Below are 22,234 nucleotides of genomic sequence, written 5' to 3' on the forward strand. Positions count from 1 at the left end.
GGGGCTTTCTTTTCCCCTTATATCAAGAACCGACGATTGTTTATCGTACACAGTAGACCTCTCGTTCGTAAATGGGGTCCCGGTAAGTGGTTATCGATGCGGATTGCTCGTCGGGACAGGGGAGGGTTGGAGGGTTGGAGTGTCGTGGTGGGGTTCTGAGCTGTGGGCAAAAGGCGACGATGAATTTTGACGTTGATTCCATTTTCCTGTGGTGTCTCCAGAGAAAGAGTGGAGCCAAACAGTTAACCCACTTACGGATTAAAGCGTTTCAACGTCCCTCATGGAGCCTGCTGACTAAGGACATACTGACACATACGAGGAGTCCAGCTGGGGCTACAAAGTAAACAACACAACGAGCGGTGTCCCAAGGGGCGAGAAGCTGCATTTCGGTTCAATGATTCTTTTCATCCATTTCTATTTCTGGGCATGATGCTAGAAGTCTACTTCCGTTGTCCTTGAACAGCTTATAAACCCATGGTATCGTCGTCGACCCTTCTTCTCCCGTCATAGGGGATAGAGATATATTGACAAACCCCCTTCCTCTCACCAGAGCGGGTGTCCAAACGAGCGAATAAAACAGCAGGAAGATCCGAAGTGGTATATGGCCGATACTGCCCGTGGGTCTCTATCTCCCGGACCACTCATCATGATATAAAGCGGTATCTCGTACATTTAAACGCCATCTCGTCGTGAGAATCTTCACCCGGGCAAGGTGTAAGATCAGGTAAGCCGTACATAGGAAAATAGAAGATTGGATGACTGTCAGTAGTGATCTCACTACTGAGGGAAGGGGGGGTGGCGACAGGATGGGCTCAGGACTCATAAAGCCCGTTGTTTTTGAGGAATAGGCGGTAGGGAGCAAGTTGGCGGAGGTGCTGGAGGGGGCCCTTCCATGAGCTGCGGCATGCTCCGCCGGTTGAGCCGCGTCTGTGCTTGCAACTCCAAGTCAACTTCGGGTTGTCTCCTCCACATCCTACAAATGGGAGCGGTGGACGATGCCCGAATCTGTCGGTGTTCCTCTCTCGGTGGGACGTTGTGGCTGAAGAACCCAGAGTGGTTTTGAATATCCGATGGGTGGATCATGGAATACCGTATCGGCCTGTCGAGCGACGATGATAGTTTGGAAGTCTCTATGCAGACACTGGACGTCTTTCTTCCCCGGAAATGGTCTATGTGCATTGGACAAGATTTGTTGGGCGCGTAGCCATCCCTTGGGGACAGGCACCGCCGGGGTTCCTCTGACATGTGTGGCAATGTAGGAGGGGACGGTAAATTGGTGCGCGCCAGATGTTGAAACTCGGGTGGTCTGATAGGGGCCGGCTGGTGGTCCTCGCGTCGGATATTCCGCATGCTCGAGGCTTTCCGAGGAGGACTGAGGTGGGCATCCAGAACAGCTAGGTGCTGGTTCTCAAGGGCCAGGCTCTTGCGGTGGGCGGGGCGTGAGGCGGAAACGGGCAGCAGGAAAGTATCTTCTTGCGGGCCTTGGTTCACACTCGTCGGTCGATCCGCTCTGGGTTGAGCACGCATGGCAGAATTTGCAGTAGCTTGGCCCTCGCCGTCCTCTACGTTAGCCACCATGGGCGTCGTCGGTCGGTCTGCGACAATCGACAGTGGCCGTGCCAGGGAGAATGTTGTCGGAGGTGCCCTTCTTGTCGGTCTGGGGGCGGAGCCTTCCAATTGTGGCGAGTTAGCTGTGACAGGCGCACTCGGCTCGATAGAGGTTGACTTGACGAGGCTGAAACGTTTACTGATGGGGACGCTAAAGTTCGGCGTTGAGGTGCGCGTTGGTGGCTGTGAGCTCGGCGCCTGCAGACGAGGGGCATATGTCCCATTGCCAAGGTCCATGAGGTTCATGGTCTGCATGGATTGCCGCCGATCTAAGATGGCTGCAGCGTTGGGGCGCGGTCGAAGCTGAGGTGTAGTTGACATGGACAGTGGGGGGGGTTCGAGGCAGGGTACGTCGAAAAAGTCCCGTATTGGCGAACAGGGCGGTGATGAGCTGGAGGACGTGAAGACGGTCCGCTGCCCGGAAGAAATACAGGAAAGACGATTAGCGCTGTGCCTGAGACTGTCGAGCTGGCATCCATCGTGAGACACCACGCTGTTCGTGGTGGAAGCATCATCGATGGCGGTCTCGGGGGTAGCCTCCGACTCGACGATAACGACGGAGCCATCCGCATCGTCCTGGTTCCGATCCAGATCCCCGTCTTGACCAGTGTCCCGGACTTGTTCCTGTTCGGAACGCCACGAAAAGTCTGGCGGAATGACGCGCGAAAACCGATCCGGGTCCCGAACGACCAGCGTCCGCTGGCTGGGTTGAAGCCTCAGCTGTATGCGGTCTCCTTCCCTTTTCGGCTGGCCCGTCTCGGACGTGCTCTTCTTGCCGCCGAGGGCTTCGATCTCGCGGCGCAGTACGGCAATCCACCCTTCCATATCTTCGACGTTTTCGAATACGAGTAGCAGGTTGGAGGTTTGTCTCTTCTCGAACCCCCGGAACGGCAACTTGGAGAACAGCGAGCGCGAGTCTTGCGTTGGTCCGTTGGCGTCCATGAACGACGAGACCTGCAGCACCCAATGCCGGCCAGGGATGGCATCGCTCACAAAAGCCGCCGAGTCCTTCCCCAGCTGGAGTATTTTTTCCGGCAAGCGGTCATAAGTGCCTTCTCCCGAGTATTGCAACAGGTAGCCCGACGTGCACAAAAGGTACACCTTGCTTGTCCAATCGAGCTTGCTTTGGGATTCAGACGTATTCCTCCGATGCCTCCTCTTGCCCGACTGGTCCCCGTCCTGGTCTCGCCTTGACTGGGTCAAATCTTCCCAGGTCCCTCCGCTCCCTTTGCGGTCATTCTGTCGCAGGATGGCGTCGGCCGAGATGACAGTCGCGGGTAAATGTGCGTATTTCACGGCCTGGGGATACGCCTTGAACAAGGGCGGCGGGTCCCAGGTCCCTATATGACCGCGAGGCTGCTTGGCAGCCAGTGCGGGCTCCATCTTAGCCCTAACCCCGCTCGGAAGCGTCATGAGCCCGGGGGACCGATGGACCTGGGGAGAAGAGTTATGGGCCGCATGCGACGGTCGAGGTACAGTTTGCACCGGCATTGGCGAGCTGATTTTCAGTCGCGTCGTCTGTGTATGAGGTTGTTGCTGTTGCTGTTGCTGTTGCTGTTGTTGGGTAATGGCGACCAACGAAGTACGCAGCCCGCCTGGTCGATTGAGTTCCATTTGTGAAGAGACGTCTTGCGGCGATTCCCTGGAACTTTTTGACCGGCTGAAGAGGTTTCGCAAGCCGAGGCGGGATTCGCGCTTCTGCATCCTGTCTGCTCGCAGAGGGACCCTATCCTCGGGTAGACTGACAAGGTGGACATCGGGCGGCCTGGCTCTTCTCGCATGGGGCGGTGTCCGATTACGGAAGGCTTCAAATGGCTTCGGCCCTGAGGAGGCCTCATCCTGGCCGACCATGGCGGCTAGATGAGGGATGACAGTCTGCGTCGATGGTCGACCTGAACTCCTCTAGACAGAAGGTACCAATTGAGCCAACCCCGCTAGGAAATGACGGAGGAAATGACCGATATAAATCGATTCGACGTCCGAGAGTGATGCTAGTGTGAGAGAAGGGCGGTTTGCGTCGAAGACAATCAAGGCATCTCTCGGATGCTCACGAAATCGAGGTCGTCTGACAGATGACTGTAGGGTTTGAGAGAGCGACTCGTGGGACCGATGTATAAAAGAGCGCACGAGAAGATAATAATGGCGGATCAGCAAATGGACCAATGCTTCTTTTCCCTGGAACTTTGGTGGCCGAGTGGGCGTTCGTGTGGATTGGTTGTTGACAAGACCCCAGGTTTCGCGCAGGCCATAACGAGTGGGTGTTATTGTTATTGGGGTATTTGTGATAGTGGACACACAACCGCAACCGCGCTCAATTGTACAATGGAGAGGCTGGTTGCTTACAGGGCTAAAGCGACGAGTTGGTGAGCAAGGCACATCTTGAAAAAAAGAAGAAGAAAAAATGAAGGTGGTAGCGTCAAAGGTGAAGGGACAGCAAAACCAGAACCGAGGGGGAAGAAGAGCGAGGGGGGGGCCGGGTAGTACGGGGGATACGGATCGTCAGGATAACAGGTAAGGTATGGATGGATATTGACTGGGGAGAGGGACGAAAGGTCCCCCCTCGCAGCGTATCTTTGCCCGACCTGGACCAGATCCTTGACGCTCGACAGGGCTATAAGGCCAAAGCTTGCACCTAGGCAGGGGGGGTCGGATGTGATGGGTCCCACTCCGACGCGCCGCTCTTTCAAGACCAGGGGTGCGGATGCTGGCGAGTGATGAGTGATGACAAAGACGGGTATTTACAACGTAGGTGCAGACAGAGTACGGACGTATGAATGTACGTTGTAATTAGAGAGCGGCAGTCGCGTAGTGTTTTGGTTTCCGAGACGTGGAGTGCTCGTTGGTGAATTCTCAGTAGCCTTCCGTTGAGGCATCCATCTACAGGTCCCCGAGTGTGACATGACGTGGTGAGTGGCTTGATCGTAAAACAGCCGCTCGACAATAATTATGCTGTGAAATACAACGTACGGAGTATAAGCTGGCAGAGAATAAAAAGTCTGGACCAGGGGGTTGTAGTCGGCACTCGAGTATCAGGCTGTCTCCCCCCTCCAGCCTTGGGACCGAGCCCCTGGGAGACAAGCAATCAATGTGCGGCCTAGCCGGCAATGGCAAGGCTTTTTGCTTGCTGAACTGAAGGGAAACGGGCCAGGTGTTACACCGGCGAAGAAACGACGCGCACCCATTGGGTGAGGGGGGGCCAACGGCCCAACCGTGTCATGGAAAACTTGAGCGGTGGGCGGCTTTGCTCCTTCGTACTTTCGTAGGGGTGCGCATGGTTACGTATGTTTTTTTGATTGATTTTTGTACGTTGTATGCGTTTTCCCGAGTCGTTAGGCCTGTGCGACGGCACGAGAACGCCATCAAGTACAGTACGGACATGACATGCCGGCTGCACCTGGATGTGGGCAAAAGACCGAGGGGAGCGATGTAATGGTAGCAATCTGGTGGAGGTTGCCTGCTCGAGTGTTCCCGAGGGACGAGGGACGAGGGACGAGGACGGGACGTGGGAAGAGAGAAAACACGCTTTGTCCCCCAGCAAGTGGGGCCCAAGTCTTATCAAACTCTGAGCTCAACGCATGGTTGGAATTCGGAGGTACCTACTTAATAAGGTAGCTTTATTAATCACGCCCTCGACCGTTTCGTCCTCGTACCGACAGTCGCATCACGGTTCACCTAAAGGTACGGGCCACGATCATCGCATAAGGTAATTATCACCGTTCTCGCTCTCCTTCACCGTCGAACATCTGCATATTGCAGTCGTCACATGTTTTGCCCCAGTAGCCTCCGCTATTTCCATTCGGCGCGTTGTCTCGGGGAAAGAAACGTCTCTCCACTAAGTAATAATACCATGAAGCACGTTGTACGCGTAGGTTCGCAACTTTACAAAATAATAATAACAGTATTAATCAAAGAAGAAGAAAAAACGATAATCCAATGAGACCCTTAGGCCTGAGCGGTTGCCGGTTCTTGGATCAGTTTCTCTTAGCCAAGGTAAACTGTCACCCGATCCGGAATTTTAACCACGCCGCCCATTCAAAATATTTGTTTGGTTTCCCGTAACCTTCCGATTGATGGTGTGCGAAGAGAAGAGCACAAAGGGTTTTATCCCATTTCGGCAACTCTCCAGTGGGGAGATGATGGGAAAGATGAGAGGAAGAAGGAAAGAGCATCACAGATGGCAGTCGGGCGAGTTGCCCTTCTCGCTCCACCCCCAATGCCAATGACTGCATTTTTTTGTCCTCGCGGCGACCTGACTGCACCCGTACCTGCAGTAGCGCCCTTTGTCTTACCCTCCATCACGACGGGCAGAGACATCTGGTCGTGACGACGACGGCCGCGCTAAAACAGACTGTCATTTGACCCTTCCGCGTCCGCCACCAAACCACACACCTATCGGCCCATCTTGCTTACTTTATCTCGTCGGAAAGGTTCAGCAGGTTCTGATGTCCCTTCGCCCTCTCTTGTCAGCTGACACAAGATGACCTCTTTACTGTGTACGAATATGGATATGCCTTGCCATGACAATACAAAAGTGCTCTATCAACTAGTCGTACTCAGTCCGGAAGTAGTCCATGGCAGGAAGAAACCATTTGCGGATAGATAGGACAGGGCGGTTCTGACTCTGGTGTTCTGGCTCGGCTCTGGGCTTGTCCGACCCGTAGCGGTTTGCTCAGCATGGAGAGAAGGGGAGGGAACATGGGAAGCTCTGTCGTTCAGGTGATCTCGAAGACCAAGACCACAAAGAAGGGGTAGAATCTATTGGTGAATCCCGGAGACTTGGAAACCTAATTAACGTTGTGTTGTGCTGGTGGGCGAAGATTCGGGCACAATCTCCAGACTTTTGACGACGCGGCCCGTCATCCTGGACAACTTCAGGTTCGGAGCGCGAAGCCAATCAACAACATAAAATCTACCCACATCTACCCACTCCATATTCAACCAGGTAGGTCATGTGACTTTTTATTAAGAAAGTGGTCTTTGCACCGATCACCAGATCTGACTGAGGTCACCGCCCCACTCGTGGTGCCATTCCGTTCGTGAATCGTATTGTAGGCTGACCAGTGACCACGCAGGTCGACCAAGCCTCCGCCTCCGCAAACGGGCTCCGGGGCAAGAGAACGGTCCCAGGGACGCCATTGGACAGCCTGTATTATTGGTCACACCTGGCCGTTCCGCCGCTGGCATCATTCCACAGTAAAGGTACCTTAATTTGTGCTCGCTACACCTCCGGTCGTGCCCACAGTGTGTTTTTGCTTCTCTCTTACTCTAAGGTACAGAAACTATGATGTATGATTACAGACCAAGCGGAGTAATCAGTACGAAGTACAGTATATAAGGTAGGTAGTGTGCTCGATATAAGTACTCGGTACTTCATAAGGCCATACCTGCCCCGTACAACGTACTTCCTAAGGTAGGTACCTGTCACACCCCTCCACGAGCTTCTACCCCACTCGTATGTCCAGCCTCGTCTATCATTCTGCTACCGTCTTCTCATCGCCTCATCGCCATCCTGCCATCTTCATTCCATGTTTGGGAAGCCAACAAGCTGATAATCACCGCGGTGCACCCAGGTGCGTTGCCCATCATCTCTGGATGACAAACTTCCGAACGGCTCTTGTACGGAATACATGCTTAGTACAGATGCGTGGATCTAGACGGGAATAAACCACACAGCTCAGTGGAGTGACGACAAGCTACGAAATACTCCGTACGATAAGCCTTATTAAGCACTTCAACCGCACTCGCTGCTCTCCGACTTTCTCGCACCACTTATTACCACTCGTTCCTTTTTCTCCCGGTGCCTGTCTGTCTACCGTACACTACTTGGACGCCCAGTCTTCCCTCTTGGACCCTTGGACCAGCTATAACATCACCCACTCCCCGCAACGACTAGGACCTGTTTATTCGGGTTCCCGCCCCACGAAATAGTCTCCTTCATACACCACTTGATCCAGCAATACAAAATAATACGAAGCTATCACAAGATCACTCGATATCGACATCATCTTTGCCTTCTCAACCTCTACCTAAGGTAGATGGCTCCCGATATCAATCCCCTTCCCAACACGAGCTCCACCTTTTCGATTCCCCTCAGCGGCCAATCCGCCATGTCCTCTGCAAACGGAGATGCGTCCAGCTCCGCCGTTTCTCGAGGCGACTCACCTGCCGGTTCTCCACGGTCCATGTCCACTTCGCTACAGGCGGCTGCGACCCTCAACGCCGGTCTTCAACGTGAATGGGAACCCGTTCGACGTAAGTTTTTTTGTCGTCTTCCATGCGTTTCTATCCTTCCTCCGTCTTCCCTTGGAGAGCTTTCTCCCTCTTGTTCCCTCTTGTCTCTCGACCCCCGCCTCTGCGCCTCAGCAACCAAGCGTATACTGACCGGGATATTCTTGGCTCTCGTAGGGTCTTCCAGCAGTTCACTCTCCAGACAACGATCTCCCAGCGCCAGCCGACGACGATCCACCGTCCTCATGAACCTACAGCACAATGACCCTGCCGTCCCCGGGCCGGGCGAGTTGGTTTCTGAGAACCAACGTGGCCGACGGGGAAGTTTTGTTGCGGCGGTCACTGGCAGCCCGCAGCTCATGTCGGGATCTCCACGCCTGTCGGCTGCGGGGAGCTCTCAGCACCATCGCACCCTTAGCCTAGGCGAGCTTCATCAGGAGCTCGAGGCCGAACAAGAAGCCCAAGTGGTACGTTTGAATGGGTTTTTTTTTCTTCTGTCCATTTCCGTTTTTCTTTTTTTCTTTCCTAGCCAGCCTGGAAGAGGACAACGCATACCTGCGGCTTCGCTTCTCGACGGGAAAGTAGGCTAAACATGCTACATGGGAACAGAACCGTCTTCTCCAAACAATTCGCCAACAGCAGGTCCAACTCCAGCAAGCTCAAGGCCAGCAAGGGGGTAGCGGATCAGCGGCTGCCGACGACTCTCCCATCATGTCGGAGCGGTCCAACCAAGGCACGCCGGCGCCGCAGTGGCTGTCGAACTCGCAGTCGCAATCGGCGACCCCCAGCCTTCCGGCCGGATCCTTTTCCCGGTCGCCGGGCCCTAGTCATCATCCGCGCAGCTCGTTCGACATAGCACGGGCGGATATTCAACGGCGGTCTAGGACGCCGAGCCGGGGAGTTTCGCCGCGGGTCAGGTCGGGGTCCATCAGCGGCGAAAGCGATCAGTGGACGCTTGGGCGCGACGAGGCGGCTCTTTATCAGGCCGAGACGCAGATGCTCATCCGCGAGAATCAAATGCTCCGACACCGCATGCGCGATCTAGGTAAGCCCGCCTTGTTCCCTTCACACACAATATGGAGGCACTTTTTTTTTTCTTTTCTTTTTTTCTTTTTTCTTTTTCAGAACTGACATGCTTCCTTCCCCCCTCTCCAGAACGTCAGCTCGGCGAACTGGGTGGACCTGTGTCTGGCTCCCATGGAAACCCCAACGAGCCTGTGTTTGCGTCGAGTCTGGTGCGCTCGACGACCGTTGATGACGACGAGAGCTCGCCGGCGCAGATTAGTACCACGGAGCGTACGGCGGCTGCGGTCCAGTCGACAAAGTCTTGAGACATTGGAGATACGACGCCAACAGAAGATGATGTACATTTTATTCAACACAGCATGGATGACTGGCGTTTGGGCGAGGAAATGAAATGCCTTTTTTCTTTTCTTTTCTTCTTACACTCGGGCAGGTAGTTTTTCAACAACAGGGACATACGAGGAGGCGTTCGGGGTAGTGAGGTCGAGGCGAAATTGGGAGAAATTCAACCTCGTGCGCATTGGAGAGATGTGCCTCTTGCTCTATGACTACCTTAGCTATGACGGCTTTTCCTTTCTCGGCTCCATGTTGTCATGTTGTCATGGTAAAAGTAAGATATCAAATTGTATTCATTGATATTCCTGAAATTCCAGTATAAACATTGCATGGAGTTTGTTAAGGTAAGGTGGCTTATGTAAGGTACCTATTGATTGATTGCTGGCTTGGTTGTACCTCAACCACATATGTTAGTGCGTAATATATAGATGCACACTCCGCACTAACACTAACCACGCTACGTCACAGGCCGCTCTGTTGTGGAGAGTGATGATAAGTACCTAGGTACCTAACCATAACAGAACCTCTCTTCGAACCTCCATCTTCCACCATCTATACCTTAAAACATACCACATAGTAAATACATAAATAAATAAATAGGACGGCATGGCCAGCCTGGTCACTAGATGCGCCGGACTAAGGGCCACTCACTGTCTTCCTTTGGTTTCTCCCCTGTCCCAATCACGCCCATTTTCCTCCACAGCTCCCAGATGCCTCGACTTTGACCACATCGTGAGTCTCAACGCTCCCGGGGTCCGTAGCCTTAGAAAGAACGGACCTACACCTGCAGAACCACCCGCTTACAAAAGGACAAGGTCATAGGAGGCGGCGTAGTAGGCCTCGCCACCGCGCGCCGCCTCACCGAGACCCACCCCTCCTCCTCCACCCTCCTCCTGGAGCGCCACGGCCAGCCCGGCACCGAAACCTCCTCGCGCAACAGCGAAGTCATCCACGCGGGTCTCTACTACGGCCGCGCCTCGCTCAAGACCCAGCTATGCATCCGCGGCCGCCGCCTGCTGTACGACTTTTGCCGCGCCCGCGCCGTCCCGCACCGCAAAGTCGGCAAGTGGATCGTCGCGCAGAACGCCGCGCAGCACGAGGCCCTCGAGCGCATCCACGCCCTCTGCGCCGCGGGCGGCGAGGCGGGCGGGGCGGGGCTCGACGTGCCGCTGAGGTGGGTGGGCCGCGCGGAGGTTCGCGAGAAGGAACCTTTCGTCCGCGCGGAGGCCGCGGTGCTGGAGAGCCCGGAGACGGGGATCGTGGATGCCCATGCGCTCATGCTTGCGTTGCGGGGGCTTTTCGAGGAGGAGGGCGGCATCGTGGCGCTTGCGTCTGCTGTCGTCGGCGTCGAACCGCTCCCGGGGGGAGGGGGAGGGGGAGGGACGGCGGCGGCGCTGAAAGGATCCGCAGGCTGGGCCGTACGGGTCCGCGACGCGCAGACGGGCGAAGAGAGCACCGTCACGGCCGCGACCCTGGTCAACGCCGCCGGCCTGGGCGCCGTCGACGTCCACAACATGATCGTGCCCCCCGACCGGCGGCGAACCCTCCACTACGCCAAGGGGAACTACTTCTCCTACACCCCTGCCGGGGGACCCTCCATCCGGGTCGGAAGGCTCGTCTACCCGGCCCCCGAACCCGGGGCCGGCGGCCTGGGCACCCACCTCACTCTCGACATGGCCGGGCGCATCCGCTTCGGTCCGGACGTCGAGTGGGTCGATTCGCCCCATGACCTGGCCCCGAGCGCTGATCGGTTGGACGAGGCCCTCGCCGCTATCAGGCAGTATCTCCCTTCCCTGGACGCTCGGTGTCTGGCGCCGGACTACGCGGGGATACGGCCGAAGCTGGGCCGCCAGGGGGCCGTGGTGGAGGGGAAAGGGTTCCAGGACTTTGTCATGCAGGAGGAGGAAGGGTATAAAGGGTGGGTTAACTTGCTGGGCATTGAGAGTCCCGGCTTGACGAGTAGTCTTGCCATCGCGGAAAGGGTCGAGAAGCTGTTGTACGGGTGAGGAACTTTGCATGGAAGGAAAGAAGGGAAGCGTTGCCAAAGCGTATGATTATATTTGCATTCAGCCAGCTTCACCACCCCGTGTGCAGGATGATGAACGAACCTACTCGATAATAGAAGTTGCAGTTTTTTGTGTGAGCTGAATCGAATGTCAGCTTAAGAACGCCCCCAATTACCCAGAGAACGTCTCGTTATTTCGTCCCGTATCAATATACCAGCCAAAACCAAGGGTCATGCGTTCCAATGAGGGTATGCCGTATTTTTCCTCCTCGTAAAACCAACGTTCCACCTCGCCGACGCCTGTCCGACATGTCCCACTGGCCGACAGAGAGTCTGTCAGACCACCGAATACGGCCAAAATACCAATACACGAATCGCTTATTCCTGGCCAAAGTTTTTCGTACACGGCCCGAGCGACCAGAGAAAAGAATAAGAAAAAAGGATAAAAAGAATAAACGCGTGCTCGTCGTCATCTCATCGTCACATCGGGACAGAACTTTCGGCCCTGGACATCCACACGAAACTCGTAAATCCCATTCTCCGCTCCGACGAACCTATATGGGAGAAGGACATGTGAGTTCCGAGGAAAAAAAGGAGGAGGGGGATGGATGGGAAGTCCGACGAGATTGGCATCACTTACAAGACACGACCGTCCTCGCTCCACGAGATGCCCGCAGTGTTGTCCGGCTGAGGGGGGCCGTCGTGAACGCCCCTGTCATGAACCCTCGCGTCGACCACCATCCTCGAAATCCCGTTGATAAAAGGCAGGATGGAGAGGAAGTCGCGGTCCCTCTGCGTTCTGGTGTTGGCGCCATCGCCGGTGTCGTCGTCGAGCGATCGCGCGGCAGTGGCCGGGTCGGAGTCGAGCGATCGGTTGTACGACGCGCCGAAGTCGTCCCAAGCGCTCGCCAGCGCGGTGGACCGGTTCGTCGCGGATCGCGGCATGACAATCGTCGACGCGAAGGCCGGAGGCGAGGTCTCGACCGGCCGGAGGGTCGAAGTCCGTCGGGGAGGCGGGCGTATCCCCCGACGTCCCAGTTCGCCGCTGTCTTCCCCTCGTCGTTGTGCGGTGTGCATGCGGCCCTGGCCCTGGCCCCTCTCGCGCATCCAGCTGGTGAGGTTACGGGTGTTGCTGCCGTCGCCTTCGCCTTCGCCGTCCCCGTCGCCGTCCCCGTCCCCGTCGCCTCGCTCGCGGTCAAGTTGCCGCAGGGCCCTGGAGATGCTACTGCTGCGCTCCCTCGACGAGCGACCCTGGTCGTCCTCCGCATCGCCCCCCAGGCGGGGCACCGGACGGTTGTTAGGTGGAGGTGGTGGTGGCGGTGGGGGTGCCTGCCACCTGGGAGTACCACTGCCGGACCCCGGTTGACCGGCCAGGCGGGATTCTATGCGTTCGGCCAGCTCTCTCCTCCGGCGCTCGGTCTGTATCGCTTCGAGGACGGCGGTTTCCTCGTGCGACAGTCCGCCCGCGCGGTCGTCCACACCGTACAACGACTGGACTTCCTCTCTAAACCGACGCCAATCCGACGTGCTCGCGTTCGCAGGGAGAACCGACGCTACGATGCGACTGGCGTGGGCACGATCTCTCGCGTCGGGGGCGTTGGGGATGCTGAGTCGCTCAAAGTCGCCCTCCCTGGCGCTGATGTCGACGTCTTGTCGATGCACGAAACCGGTCCGCACGTCGGCAAGTCCCACCCGGCCGCGGTCCTCGGTCCATGCGAGGAGGTCGAAGGGTCCGGGGCAGAACTCCATGTCTCGCACTGCGCCTTGGCTGGTCATGGGCCGTGAGGTGGTGAAGCTGGTCAGGAGAGGGTCGGCGTCCGGGTCGAGCAGGGACTGGGTGACGAAGATGGAGATGGTGCCATACTGCGTACCCACAGCCAGGTAGGTGCCGCTGCTGGAAAAGCACGCGGCGAAGCTGCCGCGGCTATCCGACCGATCCTCCCGGCGCTGGCTCTTGAGCAAGATCTTGCGGCACTGGGCCCACTCGTACCCGGGCGAGCCCCTGGAGCCAGAGCCAGGCCCAGACGCAGACGCAGACGCAGACGCAGACGCAGACGCAGACCCAGACCAAGGCCCAGCAGGATCCTGATCGTCCACTTTCTTCTCGGCCCGTTGGTGGACATAGAGATAGGGGTCGTCGAGAATGGCCACGAGGATGCGGCCGTCGGGCGAGATGACGGCGCGGTTGACGTAGTCGGGATAGGTGATCACCTCGAGCGGGTCTGGCTTGGCTTTCGTCTCAAAGTCTCCGAGGCTGACGACGACGACAGACTTGTCGTTGTTCGCCAGGACGGCCACGGGGTCGCTATAGATACCCGCTTGTTGACGTTGAGGGACCCCGACGGGCGGAAACCACAAGGTGATGCAGTTAACACGATCGCGCGCCATCTTGACGCTCTTGGCTACCGAGCCCTTACCGAGCCTCGAGTTGAGTCGGCTGATCTGCGAGTGGAACACGGCCGAAGAGGCGGCAGGGTCGCTGCGAAAGCTTTGCAAGTCGAGGGGAAGGCGCATGTCCGGGTCGAGATCGAGGCGCTGCTCGGATTCAATGGGGTCACCCCTTTCGTCGAGGTGAATGGCCGAAAACTCGCCGTTCTCCCCACCGCAGCAGACCCAGCCTTTCGAGGCGACGAGACATCTCGGGGAGAAGGAAAGCCGCTTCAGGGTTTCGCATTCGGCGGCCGTGACGTTGAGGCGCTGGATGTGACTGCTGTTATTGCCCCCGGGGAAGTATACGGTGTCTGAATTGTCGGCGCCGATGAGAGAGCGGAGTTGCCAGTGCCTGGCAGACGGCCAAGTTAGTTTTGGTGATTCTGAAGAGGCGGTGAACCACGCCACCAGTGGGGGAAAGCAAGGTGAGAAAAAGATATCATACTGTGATTTGACTTGAAGTCGGTAATGTTTACGACCCTTTTTGGATATCAGGCGTTCGGTAGGGTAATGCCTTTGAAAAGCATCATGGTCAGCCAGCGCGTCCAAAGGGGGGATCCCAAGGCACGGGGAAGAACGTACGAAACGCCATCTTTGACGGCCATGTTGGCCTGTCTCTTGGGATATCGAGTTGGTAAAAGGAGAACGCGTGGCGAAGATAGATGGGAAAGCAATAATGGGATGGTGCTAACTGCTGTAGCCGATTGCGCGCAATGGTGGGCGATGATAAACTCGGGTAGAGATTCTGACGAGAACAGCGATGGATGGAGAAGGGAATGCGGTGATGGGGGGGGGGGGGGGGGATTCGTCGGAGGTGTTTGAGCAAGGAGCGGTTTAGGTTTTGGTTGAAGATGATCCAAGTAAGAGTCGAGGTACGGGAGACGATGGAAGAAGGAATTAAGAAGGAATCACCGTAAAGAGAGCAGGCGACTTTGATGTTGGAGTGAAAATGACGTTTCGTTGAAGATGGAAGCCTGCGAAGTACCTACGTAGTCCGTAGTCGTACTTGCCTTATTCACGTACCTACCTTATAAGGTACCTACCTTACCTCCGGACTCCTCCGTGCAGGTAGCCCGATACTTTGATTTGACCCCAACTGACCACAAGAGTTTCAGGCTTAGTACCTAAGGTGCCGGTACCTTACTTTGTAATTTTGTAATTTACGGGAGGGCCGGCCCCCTTTTCGCAAGACGACAGGATGGACAATGCAAGTACCTCCTCGTCTTACCTAAGGCACGGTAAGGTAACGTAATTAATTGATGACAGACGGTGCTCGGAAATTTATATACCCACTCCGAGCTCCTGAAAAGCTAATGAAGGCCCCGCAGTGGGCCAATGGGTCCAATCAATGGCAAGTGACCACTGCGGCTTTCGGTCGGCTTCCACGGCTCGGACGTGGTTGGAGCCATTGATCTCATGGCCCGTCTCGGGATCAAAAAATTTCAGCGCAAGCTCTTTTCTCTTTTTATCTCCTCCATTTTTCCAACTCCCAATCTCCCAACTCTCCCATTCCTCCTCCATCATCACATCACCATCATAATAATCCCATCTCCTCCCTTCCATCCCCGTCCCTTCCCCTCTGTAATACTTTTCTCCTCTACATACCCGTATTAGTTCTTTGTTTTTCATTTTCTCCCAGAACTCCTTACTCAGAACACGGTCAAGATGATGTCCACGCGCTTTTCCAGAGCTGTAAGTTTTCTTTTCCAAGTTCTTCAAGGCAGTCCAGCTATCCAGCCCTCTCGGCTTGGTTTCATCGATTTCTAGCTACTAACGTTACCCGTTACCTCCATCATCAGCTTCCCCGAGCTACCACTTCAGTCTCGCGCTCGGCCGCCTTCGCCAGGCCGGCCTTCGCCTCCAGATTCGCTCGCTATGAGTCGACCGAGTCCGAGGGCAAGGTGCAGGGCTCAGTCATCGGTATCGATTTGGGTACGTTGCCTGGCGCGAATCCTCCATCCTCCCCGAACGACGAGTCCGTTCTGACCGTATAATCTACAGGTACCACCAACTCCGCGGTGGCGATAATGGAAGGCAAGACTCCTAAGATCATCGAAAACTCCGAAGGTAAGCCGTCTTCTTTTCCCAATGCTCTCTCATCGCACCTGAACCTTCAGCATACTCACCACGATACAGGTGCCCGGACAACGCCATCAGTAGTTGCGTTCGCCGAGGATGGCGAGCGCCTCGTCGGTGTGGCCGCAAAGCGCCAGGCCGTCGTCAACCCTGAGAACACCCTCTTCGCCACCAAGCGACTGATCGGTCGCAAGTTCACCGACGCCGAGGTCCAGAGGGACATCAAGGAGGTGCCCTACAAGATTGTCCAGCACGGCAACGGCGACGCCTGGGTGTCGGCCCGCGGCAAGAACTACTCTCCCTCCCAGATCGGCGGCTTCGTTCTCGGCAAGATGAAGGAGACGGCCGAGGCCTACCTGAGCAAGCCTGTCAAGAACGCCGTCGTCACCGTGCCCGCCTACTTCAACGACTCGCAGCGCCAGGCCACCAAGGATGCTGGTCAGATTGCTGGCCTCAACGTCCTCCGTGTCGTGAACGAGCCCACTGCCGCTGCCCTGGCCTACGGCTTGGAGAAGGAGGCTGACCGCGTCGTCGCCGTGTACGATCTTGGCGGTGGCACCTTCGACATCTCCGTCCTCGAGATCCAGAACGGTGTCTTCGAGGTCAAGAGCACCAACGGCAACACCCATCTCGGTGGTGAGGACTTCGACATCAAGCTCGTCCGCCACCTCGTCCAGCAGTTCAAGTCCGAGTCCGGCATTGACCTGTCCGGCGACCGCATGGCCATCCAGCGTATCCGTGAGGCTGCCGAGAAGGCCAAGATTGAGCTGTCGTCCACCCTCCAGACCGACATCAACCTGCCCTTCATCACCGCCGACTCGTCCGGCCCCAAGCACATCAACCTCAAGCTCACCCGTGCTCAGCTCGAGAAGATGGTCGACCCCCTCATCTCCCAGACCATCGAGCCCGTCCGCAAGGCCCTCAAGGATGCCAACCTTCAGACCAAGGACATCCAGGAGGTTATCCTTGTCGGTGGCATGACCCGCATGCCCAAGGTCACCGAGTCGGTCAAGAGCCTCTTCGGCCGCGATCCCGCCAAGTCGGTGAACCCCGATGAGGCTGTCGCCATTGGTGCCGCCGTCCAGGGTGCTGTCCTCTCGGGCGAGGTGAAGGACCTTCTCCTCCTCGACGTCACGCCCCTGTCCCTCGGCATCGAGACCCTTGGTGGCGTCTTCACCCGCCTGATCAACCGCAACACCACCATCCCCACCAAGAAGTCCCAGGTCTTCTCCACGGCCGCCGACTTCCAGACCGCCGTCGAGATCAAGGTGTACCAGGGCGAGCGTGAGCTCGTCAAGGACAACAAGATGCTCGGAAACTTCCAGCTCGTCGGCATCCCCCCTGCCCACCGCGGTGTTCCCCAGATCGAGGTGACCTTCGACATCGACGCCGACTCGATCGTCCACGTCCACGCCAAGGACAAGTCCACCAACAAGGACCAGTCCATCACCATCGCTTCCGGCTCCGGCCTCTCCGACTCGGAGATCCAGCAGATGGTGGAGGACTCGGAGAAGTATGCCGAGACCGACAAGGAGCGCAAGGCCGCCATCGAGGCCGCCAACCGCGCCGACAGCGTCCTCAACGACACGGAGCGTGCCCTGAACGAGTACGCGGACAAGCTCGAGAAGGACGAGGCCGACAAGATCCGCGAGAAGATCGCCTCGTTCCGCGAGTTTGTCTCCAAGAGCCTGGCCGGCGAGGGCACTGCCACGGCCGCCGAGATCAAGGAGAAGACCGACGACCTCCAGGTTGCCAGCTTGAACCTCTTCGACAAGATGCACAAGGCTCGCGAGTCCAGCGACAACCAGTCGTCTGAGAACAACACCTCGTCCAACGAGGGCGAGAAGAAGCCTTAAATGGTGTGTTGACTCGAATAGTCGCCGCCAGTGTTTTATTTAGGCTGGAAGCTCCCCTAACCTCCGTGGCCTGGCATGAGGCTCATGGCCTGACTGACGAGGCGCGTTGGAGTCTTCCACCTCCTGTACTCCACTTGTAAACTTATACTACCCAGATCGGTCCCGTCTACCCCCTTATCGTCTTTTTTTTTTCTTCTTCCTTTTTCAAGCCTTCTTGTTTACCATTTTTATCCCATGTTCTTAATACATGCGCGTGTCGCACACGGGTGGGCGGATTTGGCGTTGGTGCATCAAAAAACCCCCAAGATATCACTCCAGATACCTCTGGCGGTATTCATGACATGATGGATGGCATGGACCAGGGGACAGGGGACCGGGGACAGGACGGGCTGCACATGTACAAAGCTGTTTGAAAAGCTAGCTAGACGCAGGTTAATCCTACATCCCCTCTCCAAAAAACAATCTACCAAGCTTTTTTTCTTCTTCCTCGATCATGATTGTCATGAGCCGTTCGTTGTCTTGTGGCCGTAGGTAGAATCCAAGCACGTTATGAAGATGGGACCAGAGTCGTAAGCCATTCTGGGGCGATGATACCCTATGCTGAGACGGCACCCCCCTTCTACTGGCGAAGTTACTGCTATCTGAAGTACATCGACGCAGAAAGGCTTCCTCGGAACAACATTAGATCTGTTGCTCAGAGCAAGAGCTTAGCCGTGTGCCATCATCGTTACTAACTATCTATCCTCTCAGAGTGTTTTGGTTGTTTTGGTCATCTCAACGCCATGCTGAATGGGAGACTGACAAAGAACGGAGGGCAAAAAAAGGGGGAAAAGGGGGGGAAAAGGGGGAAAAAAAAGAAGACACCCATACGTACATACATACATGCAAACCCCCCCCCAAATCACGACCGCCTCTGCTGCCGAAACCGATCCCCCTGCCTCGGCTGGCTCCCGTACGCCCTCCGCCCCTGGACCTTCTTATGATCCCGCCCGCTCGCGCCCACGGAGACGTCGACGCGCGGCGGCACCGCGAAGCCGAACGCCTTGGCCAGCTTGGCGAGGTCGAGCTTGTTGATGTCGTACACGGACCGCAGCGAGTGCGACGCGTAGGCGTGCAGGTAGCTGCGGTAGCCGTCCTTGGCGCTCTTGTTGAGGTAGTAGTTCTGGCTGATCAGCTTCTCCAGCAGCGGCTGGATGTTGGCCACCTTGCTCGCCGGGAACTCGAACTCCACCACCGGCACGCGCGCCGCCTTGAGGTGGGAGAGGAACCCGACCTCGCTGGGGTGCAGGAAGAGGAGCGATTTGCCCTTGTTGTTGGCGCGTGCTGTTCGGCCGACGCGGTGGATCTGGGGGGGTGTTAGATTTGGGTGGTGTTTTTCAAGAAGGAAATAAAAGAAGAAAAAAAGGAGAGGATGGGAGGACGGCACAAAAACTTACGTAGTCGGTGGGCGCATCTGGGGGATCGTAGGATACGGACCAGTCAACAGCCGGGATCTGGCGAGTCGTTAGCCTCTGATTGCTGGGCACATGGACACCGCTGATGGAAACAAAAGGGGGGGGGGGCAACGACAACTTACATCCAAGCCACGGGCGGCAACGTCGGTGCAAATGAGCGTCCCTTGCTTTGCGTTGCAAAACTCGAAAAAGGTATTCGTCCGAGCCTGCTGCTTCATCTTGCCGTGAAGACCTGAGCAGGGAGAGGGACGGAAGGTCAGCCATCAAGAGTCCAGCGTGGGAGAACGGGGAGAAGAGAGTCGCACTTAGCACGGGCAGGTCGATATAGTTCAGCAGCTCGGCATGATACTTGACGGAATTGCAGCTGCTGAAGAACACAATGACCTTCTTCTTGAGGTTCCGCTTGAGGAACGAGAAGAGGAGCAGGAACCGCTTATCCTCGTCGCAGACGACGTAGCCCTGCTCGAGCGTCTCGACCGTGCTGTGCGTCTTTTGCTCGTCGACGTTGATGTACAGCGGGCCCGGCCGGAGCGAGATGCGCGCGAGGTCCTCGACCTTGGTGGTCTGCGTCGCCGAGAAGAGCGACGTCTGCCGGTTCTCGCCCCCGGGCAGGATCTTGACGATCTGCCGCATCTCGTCCTCGAACCCGATCTCCAGGATCCGGTCCGCCTCGTCGATGATCAGCGTCCGGAGGTTCTTGAACACGAACGGCGTGTTCTGCAGGTGGTCCAGCAGCCGGCCCGGCGTCGCGATCAGGAGGTTGACGCCCTTGCCCAGCTTCTCGGCCTCGGCGCGCCGGTTGGCCCCGCCGATGACGATGCCGTACGTCTGGGAGTGGTGTTCCATGAGTTCGCGCGCCACGCCGAAGATCTGGAGCGCGAGTTCTCTCGTGGGGGACTAAATATGCGTTGACGAGTTGTGTCAGCTGGCTTCTCCCCAACTTGCGGGAAGTGTATAAAAAAAAAGAAGAAAAAAAGAAAAGGGAACCGAAAGGAAACAAACAAACTTACCACAACAATAACTCCCGTCCCGTTCCTGGGCTTGAACCGCAGAGAGCAGAGCATCTCGACAGCCGGGATCAAGAAAGCCAACGTCTTTCCGGACCCCGTCTTGGCCGCACCGAGAACGTCCCGGCCCGTGAGCAGAGGCGGGATGCCCCGCCGCTGAATCTCCGTCATCTTGGTGAACCCCATGCCCCGGATCGCCTTCATCGTCTTCTCCGACAGGTTGAGCTGCGCAAACTCCGTAGCCTCCTCCCCGACGGCCGGCAGCGTCAGGGCCTCACCATTGGGCACCTCCAGCTCGTCGGTCCTGTTCCCCGCATCGCCGCCGTGCTTGGACGGTTTCGAGTCTGACCGCTCTGCGAGATCCTCCCCCTCCTCCTCCTCCTCCTCGTCGTCGACGTCGTCGTCGTCACCTGATGATTGTCCCTTCGTTTCCCCGCCCTCCTCCTCCTGTTCCTCGTTCTCGCCTGCCTCCGAGACTCCCTCGTCTTCTTCTCGTTCGTTTTCCACCTCGCTGTCAAATGACTCCGACTCGTCTTCCGACGGCTCTGGTTCCGGTTCGGCAGATCGCTTCAGCTTCTTCGGTCTCCGCACTGCTGTGGTTGTCGCCGCTGCCGCCGCCACTTCGATTGCTTTGCCATTGGCGGCCTTTACGCCATTGGCATCGCGGAACTTTCTCTTTTTGTTTATCGCCAAAGTCATCTTGTCTGCTTGCTCTGTGATTTTGAGAAACGTTGACGAAAACTCCGGGGTGGGGGGGGCGAGGGAGCTCCTAAGGTAAGGTAGTGAACACACTGTCGGTAGAGCGTGGAATGGGATTTTTCCTTATCGGTAGAAAAAAAAATCTGGGACTGCGGGCTGCGGAGCTTAGATAACGGACCTGAGATATTCCGTGCTGGTCGAGACTGGCGTTGAAAATTACATAATAATAAGGTACATAACTAGGTACATACGCGACGCGGGTCAGAGTACGAAAGTATTACTAATGATGCGGACAACATAAGGTAGCCGACAAGGACCGTACAGTCTCACGTCATCTCGTCTCGCAGGTCGAGGTACATCCACATGAAGTCTTCCGAGTCGATCCTGATGGATGATGTGAACGAAGGATGACTTTGATTCTTAGCCACGCTAACACCAGCAGGCCATATGAAATGCTCGTCTCCCTTCGTCTCTCTACGCAATGACCATTCAGCCAACCTTGGGTACCGGATGAGCCCATATTCCCTTTACCCCTATCTCTTCCTTTGGTCGTTCTCTGTGGTTCGACTTTCCTTCCGTCCCTTATGCATGCAAATGCCCACCCGTGTCGAGTCGACTTTTTATAGCCGTGATGCCCAGTGATGTACCGTAACGCCTTGAAAAAAAAAATTCAAAGAAGAGGGGGGGGAAGGGTGTTTATCATGCCGTCGGTCGTTACAGCGTCTCAGGGCCATCTCACAAACTCTCAGTTCCATTGGGGTTTTCGTGCTTCGCCGTCGACCCCTTGCCGCGCCATGTGCTGACGGCCGGGATCTTAGCCTCGTACCTCACTTCCTCGGTACCGTAGGCCCGCGGCGTCAGCTTGATGAGGGTATGCAACGGGACGTTCATCCAGGGGCTCTCCTTTTGGTCCTTCTTCATGTAATAGGCGTAGATGCAGCGGAGGACGGCCTGGTGAGTGACGATGAGGATGTCCTCGGAGCGCTCCAGCTCCATGATGATGGGCTCGAGCCGGATGACCACGTCGCGGTACGACTCGCCGCCACGGTAGCGGTAGTTGTATTTGTCCTCGTCGCGGGCGGCGAAGTCGTCGGGGTAGCGGTCCTTGATCTCCTGGTACGTAAGGCCGTCGCAGACGCCCGAGTCGAGCTCGTCCAGCGCTTTCCACTGGAGCTGGTTGTAGTGGCTAGGCAGGAAGCGCGCCGTCGAAATAGTTCGAGACAATGTGGAGGTCCACACGGTCAGGGGGCGGTCATCCTGAAGGACATGGAGTAAGAAAGCTGTCGGCAGAGCTCGAGATAAAAGCCCCGAGGCAAATAGAGGAGGGAAAATAGGGAAGGTAAGGGGGGGAGTCGGGCTTGTTACTTACACCGACTGACTCCCGGACAAGATCGGGGAGTTTCCGCGCGTATTGCTCGCCACGCGGAGACAGACTTGTGTCACCACCAATACGGCCCTCCAGATTGAACATTGATTCGCCGTGCTGAGACCAATCGTATGAGCAAGTCGATC

The 22,234-nt window shown here is 56.6% G+C and overlaps 9 protein-coding genes across 9 annotated transcripts in view; 4 read left to right on the top strand and 5 right to left on the bottom strand.

Annotated features, from left to right (window-relative positions):
- Positions 1-90: 90 nt before the first annotated feature.
- Positions 91-385, bottom strand: SODALDRAFT_359867 (hypothetical protein; the record flags this gene model as incomplete). Its single annotated transcript, XM_028614214.1, has 2 exons — positions 91-206; positions 307-385. 2 exons carry the CDS (start codon positions 383-385, stop codon positions 91-93), a joined length of 195 nt encoding a protein of 64 aa, XP_028466565.1.
- Positions 386-387: 2 nt separating this feature from the next.
- On the bottom strand, positions 388-6,181 carry SODALDRAFT_378921 (hypothetical protein; the record flags this gene model as incomplete). The annotated part of the gene is made up of 14 exons (XM_028615008.1): positions 388-3,510; positions 3,586-3,684; positions 3,791-3,918; positions 4,049-4,219; positions 4,275-4,312; positions 4,377-4,485; positions 4,611-4,675; positions 4,764-4,862; positions 4,990-5,170; positions 5,342-5,416; positions 5,781-5,831; positions 5,898-5,946; positions 6,019-6,067; positions 6,162-6,181. The coding sequence occupies 14 exons, from the start codon at positions 6,179-6,181 to the stop codon at positions 820-822; spliced, it is 3,825 nt and encodes a 1,274-aa protein (XP_028466566.1). The 3' UTR covers positions 388-819.
- A 122-nt stretch (positions 6,182-6,303) lies between these two features.
- SODALDRAFT_359869 (hypothetical protein) lies at positions 6,304-7,262 on the top strand (the record flags this gene model as incomplete). The annotated part of the gene is made up of 6 exons (XM_028614215.1): positions 6,304-6,356; positions 6,426-6,550; positions 6,602-6,640; positions 6,681-6,801; positions 7,047-7,178; positions 7,244-7,262. 6 exons carry the CDS (start codon positions 6,304-6,306, stop codon positions 7,260-7,262), a joined length of 489 nt encoding a protein of 162 aa, XP_028466567.1.
- Positions 7,263-7,415: 153 nt separating this feature from the next.
- Positions 7,416-9,471, top strand: SODALDRAFT_170440 (hypothetical protein). The gene is made up of 4 exons (XM_028607000.1): positions 7,416-7,860; positions 8,014-8,303; positions 8,446-8,881; positions 8,992-9,471. Exons 1-4 carry the CDS (start codon positions 7,644-7,646, stop codon positions 9,165-9,167), a joined length of 1,119 nt encoding a protein of 372 aa, XP_028466568.1. The 5' UTR covers positions 7,416-7,643; the 3' UTR covers positions 9,168-9,471.
- Positions 9,472-9,801: 330 nt separating this feature from the next.
- On the top strand, positions 9,802-11,369 carry SODALDRAFT_378924 (FAD dependent oxidoreductase; the record flags this gene model as incomplete). The annotated part of the gene is made up of 3 exons (XM_028615009.1): positions 9,802-9,813; positions 9,899-9,927; positions 9,986-11,369. The coding sequence occupies 3 exons, from the start codon at positions 9,802-9,804 to the stop codon at positions 11,199-11,201; spliced, it is 1,257 nt and encodes a 418-aa protein (XP_028466569.1). The 3' UTR covers positions 11,202-11,369.
- A 300-nt stretch (positions 11,370-11,669) lies between these two features.
- Positions 11,670-14,235, bottom strand: SODALDRAFT_340044 (hypothetical protein; the record flags this gene model as incomplete). The annotated part of the gene is made up of 4 exons (XM_028612911.1): positions 11,670-11,754; positions 11,841-13,982; positions 14,076-14,144; positions 14,213-14,235. The coding sequence occupies 4 exons, from the start codon at positions 14,233-14,235 to the stop codon at positions 11,670-11,672; spliced, it is 2,319 nt and encodes a 772-aa protein (XP_028466570.1).
- A 1,060-nt stretch (positions 14,236-15,295) lies between these two features.
- On the top strand, positions 15,296-17,562 carry SODALDRAFT_359873 (hsp70-like protein; the record flags this gene model as incomplete). The annotated part of the gene is made up of 4 exons (XM_028614216.1): positions 15,296-15,322; positions 15,430-15,562; positions 15,632-15,697; positions 15,767-17,562. The coding sequence occupies 4 exons, from the start codon at positions 15,296-15,298 to the stop codon at positions 17,560-17,562; spliced, it is 2,022 nt and encodes a 673-aa protein (XP_028466571.1).
- A 901-nt stretch (positions 17,563-18,463) lies between these two features.
- SODALDRAFT_277213 (ATP-dependent RNA helicase HAS1) lies at positions 18,464-20,722 on the bottom strand (the record flags this gene model as incomplete). The annotated part of the gene is made up of 6 exons (XM_028608049.1): positions 18,464-18,907; positions 18,999-19,055; positions 19,139-19,248; positions 19,322-19,913; positions 20,027-20,317; positions 20,420-20,722. The coding sequence occupies 6 exons, from the start codon at positions 20,720-20,722 to the stop codon at positions 18,464-18,466; spliced, it is 1,797 nt and encodes a 598-aa protein (XP_028466572.1).
- Positions 20,723-21,457: 735 nt separating this feature from the next.
- The window catches only part of SODALDRAFT_340047 (fructose-2,6-bisphosphatase), a gene marked incomplete at both ends in the record, with an annotated part of 1,712 nt that continues 935 nt past the window's right edge, over positions 21,458-22,234 (bottom strand). The window contains 2 exons of the mRNA XM_028612912.1: positions 21,458-21,979; positions 22,092-22,205. Of these exons, the coding sequence (XP_028466573.1) occupies positions 21,458-21,979; positions 22,092-22,205 (636 nt within the window). The remainder of the gene's footprint in view (positions 21,980-22,091; positions 22,206-22,234) is intronic.

Source organism: Sodiomyces alkalinus (assembly GCF_003711515.1).
Source record: "Sodiomyces alkalinus F11 unplaced genomic scaffold SODALscaffold_5, whole genome shotgun sequence".
In the NCBI taxonomy this organism is placed as follows: Eukaryota; Fungi; Ascomycota; class Sordariomycetes; order Glomerellales; family Plectosphaerellaceae; genus Sodiomyces; species Sodiomyces alkalinus.

Bases quoted from the DNA above. Each gene is read 5' to 3' on its own strand.
- SODALDRAFT_170440 (XM_028607000.1), top strand. From the start codon at position 7,644: ATGGCTCCCGATATCAATCCCCTTCCCAACACGAGCTCCACCTTTTCG. The intron at 7,861-8,013 runs GTAAGTTTTTTT...TGGCTCTCGTAG, and splicing joins TGAATGGGAACCCGTTCGAC to GGTCTTCCAGCAGTTCACTC. The intron at 8,304-8,445 runs GTACGTTTGAAT...ACATGGGAACAG, and splicing joins CCGAACAAGAAGCCCAAGTG to AACCGTCTTCTCCAAACAAT.